Source organism: Arctopsyche grandis, chromosome 3 (assembly GCF_051622035.1).
Source record: "Arctopsyche grandis isolate Sample6627 chromosome 3, ASM5162203v2, whole genome shotgun sequence".
NCBI lineage: Eukaryota > Metazoa > Arthropoda > Insecta > Trichoptera > Hydropsychidae > Arctopsyche > Arctopsyche grandis.
Window position 1 is genome coordinate 28,933,320 of NC_135357.1, and position 8,885 is coordinate 28,942,204.

The 8,885-nt window shown below is 32.0% G+C and overlaps 1 protein-coding gene across 1 annotated transcript; it reads right to left on the reverse strand.

Moving 5' to 3' along the window:
- Positions 1-1,414: 1,414 nt before the first annotated feature.
- Gcna (Germ cell nuclear acidic peptidase) lies at positions 1,415-5,705 on the reverse strand. The gene is made up of 8 exons (XM_077426776.1): positions 5,506-5,705; positions 5,259-5,314; positions 5,030-5,181; positions 3,928-4,960; positions 2,692-2,869; positions 2,414-2,620; positions 2,223-2,330; positions 1,415-2,147 (listed from the first exon to the last, which is right to left on the reverse strand). The coding sequence occupies exons 2-8, from the start codon at positions 5,311-5,313 to the stop codon at positions 1,871-1,873; spliced, it is 2,010 nt and encodes a 669-aa protein (XP_077282902.1). The 5' UTR covers position 5,314; positions 5,506-5,705; the 3' UTR covers positions 1,415-1,870.
- Between the last annotated feature and the right edge of the window lie 3,180 nt (positions 5,706-8,885).

The following is an 8,885-nucleotide window of genomic DNA, read 5'->3' on the forward strand; positions in this document are numbered from 1 at the left end:
TTTAATTTAATTTCTCTCTTTTTTCTTATGTTTATTTGAAATTTCATGTATGAATACGTGTATATTTTAGTTTACTACTACTAGCGGAAACCTATAAAGGTCTGTTCATACCTATCCAGCACGACCCGTATCCTGCAGGTGTCATGCAAGTGCGGATAGTATTCTTTGGTACATTATATGGACGTATTCATACTCCATTCGCGCATGCGCATTTACGCATTCATGCGCGTCCATAAAGAATGTACCAAAGAATACTATCCGCACTTGCATGACACCTGCAGGATACGGGTCGTGCTGGATAGGTATGAACAGACCTTACTTGGTCTTTTGTTATGTATTTTATTATTTGTTCTGTTTTGAAATTAAGACTGTTGGTTTTTCTTAAATAAAATAAAATAAAATATTAAATCGGATTCAGACACTGGCATTTTCGTTGGAAAATCACTGCAGTCATCCGTCACTTTAATTTTAATAGTACATGAATACCAATTGACGGTAAATTAATATATTGAAATCAAGTAATGAACAACAGCACCATCAGGGCATAAAATGTACTCGGTTATATCATAGGATTCTTATTTTATTAAATTTAAAAATCTAGTGGAAACGATTTCAGCATGGCCAACAATTGGTGTATTATTTGATTTAAAAAAAGTGTACAATAGAACCTAAATTGTACATAGGGCAGATCAATCTGAGGAAACAGCGGATAGAAGATACCCGGGCCCCGTGTATGAAAAAGGCTGCGAATAATGAAAAATTAAATTACAGAACTGTACCAACACAGGTACGATAAATGGATTATTTCGCACATTGCGATCGCGCAAATGACGCAAATCACGAATACGTATTATCTGGCACACAAGTTCTCGTTAGTATGATATTTCACGTGGGTAAATCTCGATGGATGGAATTTTCGAGTGCCAGATGTTCCGTGATCGAGATTTTAGTGACGTGCGCGTGATAGTTTTGTGCGGAATAATCACCGAACCCTCAGGTACAATACCTGTGTTCGAAAGCAAAAGTCATCCTCTTACTTCTTGCAAAATACAAAATAGCATTTCATGAACTCTTTTTGTATTGAATTTTTTATTTTTATTACTATTCAGTCTTTCTAGGGTCACATTTTTTTTCAATAAAAGGTCAGTCCTAATCGAACAAAACAAGAATTTTATAGATTATACAAAATAGGCTTGTAAAAATAGCTGTATGTAAAAAAATTATGTTTTTTAACACAAGACTGAATGAAGATTCAAAATTCAAAGAAAGTTCAAATTTAAAAAGCAACGACAAGATTTATTTATGACTAGCATAATTTTTTTCTTCATCTCAATTATCTGGATTCTTCAAAACCATCTTAATCTACTGTATATTAATGAATTAATGAATAGTAGAGAAGTACAAAAGCATAAATAGTTGTCAGTCTCAATTTATTCGAATAGATGCTCTGCATATTACAAATATAAAAAATAGTGAAAATACTTAAAAAGTAAAATTCACATATCAATAATAGGAATCGTTTGTTCCACGTCACAAATAAAATAAATTATCCAAATGTACAAAATTTAAAATATCACAATTCATCATATAATAAGTCAGAATTAGACTGTAATTTAAAGGCAAGCAAATCAAATATACATTTATAAAGTTATTAAGTGAAAATCATTGGAAATTACACAAATTGCACATAAAAATATATCAATGTCATACTCAAAATACACACATACAAAAATAAATACACAATCGCATTCAAAAAACTATATATGAGTGAGCATATTAAAAATAATATACTCAAATAGTTTGTATACTAAAAATAATATTAAATGAACATATTTTATACATTCAACGATGTACATATGTATAATTTTTATCAAGGCTCAATGTTTTCTTTTGATAAAAGTTTAGTTTTAGCATATTGTCGACCGAGATACTTCATAGCGTCCTTGTGAGGAGTGCTACCACTTCGAACGTTTGAATAATTTTCTTTGACGTATAATGCAAATCCAGTCACTTCGGATCTTTGCTTCACTGGAGTCGGAACGACCAAGCCATCTTTTGTCTTCTTATTGAGCAGACATTGAAGGGTACCATAGCAATAACCACAACGCTTCTTGGTAGTATCTATCGACTTGGAATGTCGATCAACTCTGAAAATAATAAATAAATAATTTGAATGCATGCTCATAAAAGAAAAAGTTGTATGAATACAAAATAGTATTTACTTATAGCCGCATTTTATACACTTGTATGAGTATTTGAAATGAATTTCTAAGCTATGTCGAACTGGTAGAGAACCAATTTCAGGATAACGGTGAAGAACTTTTTGAACCCTAATAAAAAAAAAAATAATCAAATCAATATCTTTCGATTGAATACACACAAGGTTACTATCACGAGTGAAGTAAATTTATACCACGCTTTCCAATATGGTCCATGTTGATCGTGTAGTTGTCCATCGATAAGCCAGGTTGCAACGTGGCAGAGTTCGTGAGCGAGAGTATCGCGGAGCCGTTGTGCAGTATCGACCACTTTGATGGAGAGTTCAACATGGGAACGTTTGCTGATAGTTGATCCATCTTTAGATCCTCCTTTTGATTTCACCATTTTATTGTGAGCGCGTCTGTTTATAAAAAAAATCAATACAGTGATATCTTCGTGGTATTGAAATTACATAAACCCTTAAATTATTACCCAGCAGTTTTATTCAGTGTGGAACTCCATATGATTGGTACAGAAGGATTTATTCGAGATTCGAATACGTTCTCGTTGAACATTTTAAATAAAATATTAGCTAGTTCTTCCTTTTTCTTCTTGAAATTATCTCGGTAGTGTTTTGCTTTGTATTCTCTTCGCCAAGATGGAACATTATCTAAAATTAATTTATAATATTTTAATTTATACCACGAAAGCCTAACAGGTAACCCCAACGCGCCTTTATGGCCAGAAACATTGTTATATACAAATATTATTAGTATTGTTACGTACACCGTCGAGTAAGTGCAATCGGATTAGGCCAAGTAGCATCACAGAGACTGTGTGCCGTTATAATTGGTTTCAAGGATTATCTCTAGACTAAGTGCATGTAGGTTAAACAATGGTCACCGAATTGGTCCCTTCAAAGAAGTGACCGATACCATGGGACAGAGTGTCGTGGGAATACATATCCCGGTACATGCCTATAAAATAGGAAGTAACCGGACGTCGAAGATGCCCTGAGCCACCGATCCGTTATAAGGCGGTACTTAGGCGATATCAAGACATTCTGGACGGAGCACTGCCAATGCGTGTATCTCCGTAATCACCAATAAATGCTATGAAACGATTTTGGCCTTCTACTTGGATCCTCCACCCACCCCTACGCGACAGTATTATACAAAATACATATCAATTAACACTTCGTAAAAAAGGCGAGATCCGTTCACGCCTTTTGGCGTGATTTTTAAGCCAACCGTTATGAACCGTTCACGCCTTTTGGCGTACGATGGATACACATGTATGTTAGCTTGGATTATTAACACTCTCCAATCGGTAAATACATACATATAAATTAACATCCACCGAGACATCTATGGTTAAATTTGTAAATTTGCAGCATTTTATACAATTCAGCAAAATTCGAGATTGCTGAAAACTCGAGATTTTGCGAGAATATGGGTAAGGTTGTCAATTTGCTAGAACCGTTTCAATTAAAATCATATAAATTGGCAAACTCTGATAGGAAACGATCGACCTGGATTCACAAATCCAAGGTCTGGCCAGAAGAAATCAGTGGGATTTGATACCGTAACCACTCTGTTCAAATCATTACATATACATATGCTAACCATTAGTTTATTCTGCTGGTTTGATAAGACTCGGTACCATTTAATATAACAAAGGACAATTTGTTCCTTGAACCTAAATCAAACATAAATTAATTGAACATACCAGCCAATGATGCCATGAAACCGTATTGTTGGATATTTTCTAATTGATTATCAGTCAATATGGGAATTTTTGATGATCTTATATTTTTGATATCATCTTTTTCTGCAGCCGTTTTCTTCTTTGGTATTTTTTTTTTATCCACAACGTCTTTTATAATCACATTGTTTTGTTTTGTATTCTCAGAGTCACAACCACTCAGTAAATTTGTTTCAGGTTCGACACCTATGTCATCATTGCTGTCTGAAGATTCAAACAATGGATTTTTTCGTGTAATCTTTTTTTTAGTGGTATGTAAAAAATCAGATTCATCCAAATTCAACGATTCTTTAGAGTGCGATTTCGATTCTGAATCTATGCTATTTTGTTCATTTGGAATATTAAAAGAATTGTCATCTTTTCCACTGAGACTATCTGTGTCATTTATAACGATTACATCAATTGAATTATTTTTAATCGAATTACTTTCAAATTCAATTTTTGAATCATTGTCATCAGCATTTACATAACCTGGTTCTAATATAGGATTATGTACAATACTATTAGGATCATTATTATCATTACTATCACATACAGCATTAGAATCTAAGGGATTTGATAAGTTTAAAGATTTCAATTCATTTATGAGATCATTATCATTTTGATCATTGTATTTTGGAATGATTTTCTTCTTCTTTTTAAATAATCCTGGAGTAGATCTCCATACGTCACCATACAATTGATCCATAAGATTTACCATATCTGGTGCGACTTCTCTTTTCGGTGAGGAATAACATTTTGGCGTCAAATTAACATTATCGTTAACAGAATTAGATAAGTCACCACTTTTGTCATTTGAATAATCAAGTGGATTTTCTAAATCTTTTGAATCATCTTTTTTGTTACTTATCGTTGGAGTGGAATGAGTATCGGAAGATATGCCTTCGAAAAGTTTCGAGCCAGATAACTTTGCTTCAGCAGCGGAATTATTACTGCTAAGCGTTCCACTACTAAATAAGATTGAAGATATTTTTCGCGGAGCAGGCCTGCCCCTTGTCTGAAAATTAATATTGCTTTTTAAAATGTAATTCTTATACTCTAATAATAATAAATTTAATATATTTACCACAAAAGGAGGAGTAGAAATGTATTCATTGTTCAAAATAGGAGATAAGTAATTTGATTCTTCTGTATTCTTGCCAAAAAAGTTTTCTCCATCTTTTGAAGACTTTGGAGGGCAACTTTTAATATTCTTTTTCAAGCATAACTTTGCAAATCCTACATAAATAAAGGTCGATTATTTAAAAATGAAATAAATTGTCACACATCGATAAATACTAAACATAGATACTGACGCTTTTTTAGAGTAGGAGTTCTTGCAATAGTATGGGCAGCGATCGTATGATCCATTCTGAAATAAAAATTAACCTCAAAATATTTTAACGGCGGAAAATGAAATCAAATACACATTCCGATAGCTCAAACGATAAACACATATATAAAATTAGCAAAATAAGGTGAAATATTTATCGAGCTGTCAGTCAGTTAAAATGACAGTCAATATGTAACGGTCAAGTAATCAAAAATGTCAAAATGTCAAACCTCTAATGCAGCTTTCTGCACGGAAGATGGACGATCTTGAAATTGTGCAGTATAATATAAACTACTAGGATAAAGCAGCTTCTTTAAGATCCTTTGATAATGTCACCTGATGAGTGTGGACTACGATTTGCGAAATTTACCAGGTGATTAGTTTTAAATTCTCGTTGACGACAGTTAGTATTGCCAGTCGTAAAATACTCGTCATTTTGGTGCTGCCATATGTGAGAATAATTTTTCATTAGGCACTCTTGACTTTTTCATTTACACTCTTGGCATTCGAGTTCTCGTTAGTACAATATTTCGTGTGGGTGACTTTCGATTGATGGGAGTTTTTGGGATTCTTGTACATTTTATTTTATGAAATAGAAATTACGCAGTATATATATATATATATATATATATATATATATATATATATATATATATATATATATATATATATATATATATATATATATATATACTGCGTAAGCTTTTTTCTCGGCATTTTTTATGTTTCAAACGAATATTCTATATAATACAATTTGATTAAAAACTTTCCTAATAAAAAATATTATTATAAATGAGTTTCAGCGCCTTTTTTAAAAAAAAAAGCCCTATGGGTCTACATCACGGCATTGAAAGATCAAAAAAACAAATATCGGAAATCGAAAGATCAAAAAGAATGTATGCATGGTAAACGGTACTATGTATATATATAATATATATCAGTGGCATGCGGTGAAATTATCTCTTTTCGTCGTACAGCCTTGCTTAATGTGCGCGGGGGGAGAGAGTTTTACCGCACGCCACTGATATACATATATCTACTACCCGCTTTTCATATGTATTCATGGTAAACGAACATTTTCGATTTTTCGACCTTTCGATGCGGTGACGGTCACCCGTTTTGATTTTAGTGTTTCGTGTTTGTGCCCCATTTCAGTAGTCAGTCTTCGAAATATTAATATGCAAGATCGTTTCAGTTGCCAAATGAGAAGAGAAATCTGTGTATATATTTATTTATTTGAATCATACATTATGTACAGAAAAATAACATACAACTAAAACAATAAAAAATATACAATACACTTAATAATAATGTAATACAAAAATATTAAAAAAGAATAAATTATATTTTGGTTATATTTGGATTAATAAATTAATTCACATGAACAAATAATCAGAAATCAAACTCTAAAATAAGTTCAATTTTTAATCTCTTGCATTGATGGTCGAGACGACCATAGCAAAACGTTATTCCACAATTGCGACTCCACATAAAAATGAAGTAAAAATAAAACAAAACGCCATGGCCAATAGCGGCGGCTTGTAAAATTGAATTAATAGAATTGTTAGAATAATTAAAATATAATAATTGAACATAACAAAACGGGTAATATAATATCAACGGAAAATGGACAGTTGAATCAAAAATAATTAAAGTCAAATAAAATTACACAAATGAAATTTAAGTTATTATGAAAATTCATTAAATTTATTGATAGCCTAAAAAACATTGGAGTTTTAATGACAAGATATGCCACTGTTCAAAGCATGTATGTATGTGACTCAAAAGAGTATTTTCAATAACAATAAAATCATTTATAATTTATTTGTAAAAAATCACGGTGGAAAAAATATGCCAAACAAATTGCCAAATTCACGCAGTCATAACAAAAATTGTCACCATTTCAACGACAACCAAACGCCCTTATTGCAGCAATATAGTGATAAATATACGGATTTAAATATTGTGTGCAGTTGTTCGTGTACACTAATTGACAAGTAAAATTGTAGATTCGTTATACTTTGTAATTAATCATTACGTTTAATTAATTTTGAAAGAGAATAAGTATATTAACATAATCTCTTAAATTTATTTACAAATTATACAGCAAGTCCTCACTTGTACCGATGGAATTTCACACAATATATTCAGAAACTTACTAAAAAAAAAAACAACACAAGTGTATATTTCATACTCTTCGTTATAAATTTAGCAATTGATGAACATGTTATAAGAAAAATCCAATAAATAATTAAACATCGAACAATGAAGACTAGCTGTATATATAATTATATAAACTACACACCTACTTATTAAAGACGAAGAGGATTGCAACGACGTCAAACTCACTCACACACCGATATTGTGTTATTTTTAGGCGGTCCATGTTTTGAACGATAAGACTAACAACGGAGGTTTCAACTCCTCGACTGTCACAACACATAAACTTCAAATAAAAACCGTGACAATGATTTGTTCAACAATTTCATTCAACTCAACATTAATTGCATTCAGTTAGTTACAGCCGAGATGCCAAAGATCGATTCTAATTCTTATTAACGTGTCTAAAACATCATTAAATGATTTACTTTCCTTAAATCGAAAAATTACATTAAAATTCAATCGAAACAAAATAATGAATATATGTTTAAATATATATATATTAGTTTGCATCAATGTGCAAACAATTTGATATAATCAAAAAATACAATTTAATTCCATTTATGTATAATATAACTCTTTCATATTCTCTATATATCCCAAAAATAACTATATCTCCATTTATTAATACGTTTATATGCCTAATTAAGGTACGTTTCAGATATATGGAAAACTCCAATGCTAATAAACACATTTCACATAACGATACATATTATGTTTGTACATGTAAGACGTACGCACGCACTAATTATACCAAGCTAGCTTGTAGCCTCGGGCGAAATACAGCAAGCGAATGTTTTCATTACTTACTGACGATTTTTACATTATGTAAAACTCAATCAGGTACCGGTGCACGGCTTGGTCGATGCCACACTCGCGGTGGAATTATGCCACATTGCAAATAATAACCATGTGAGATTTCCATAAATTACAAATGAGTGGTCGTGTTGCACAGTTGCCAGTATATATAGTTAATAACAAACGCGGTTCCAAAATTAGAATTGGAAAAATATTCATAATAGCCAGCACGGCAAGACAACAGCCCATCATAGCAATGCACGGAAAAGACTACGTCTATTCATACTATACAACAGCGCACATTCAGACGAGTTTTCGCCCAGTGCAAAACAAAATCGGCTTACATATACATTACAATATGCATATGTGCACTTTCGTTAGTGCGTTTGCACTCGCTACTATTACGTGACGTTGTATGTGAATATTTCCAGTGGCCAAAGAAAACCGGTTTTGACATATATTGCTGTATAATAAGAATAGATTTTGTTAGCTATTGCTGTTACGTCTACGCCACATACATATGTATATGAATGTATCAAAGGATACTTTTCAATAATACAAAGGATGCAGTTGTCGGTTCGTGCTGTGCCAGTATGAATAGACCTTTATGAGTGTCAAATTCAACAACTTCAAACGAAAATATTTCAACATA

Coding starts and splice junctions, on each gene's coding strand:
- Gcna (XM_077426776.1), bottom strand. CDS start 5,313: ATGGATCATACGATCGCTGCCCATACTATTGCAAGAACTCCTACTCTA. Junction 4,961..5,029: donor TTTCTACTCCTCCTTTTGTG/GTAAATATATTA, acceptor ATTAATTTTCAG/ACAAGGGGCAGGCCTGCTCC. Junction 2,148..2,222: donor TGTATAAAATGCGGCTATAA/GTAAATACTATT, acceptor TATTATTTTCAG/AGTTGATCGACATTCCAAGT.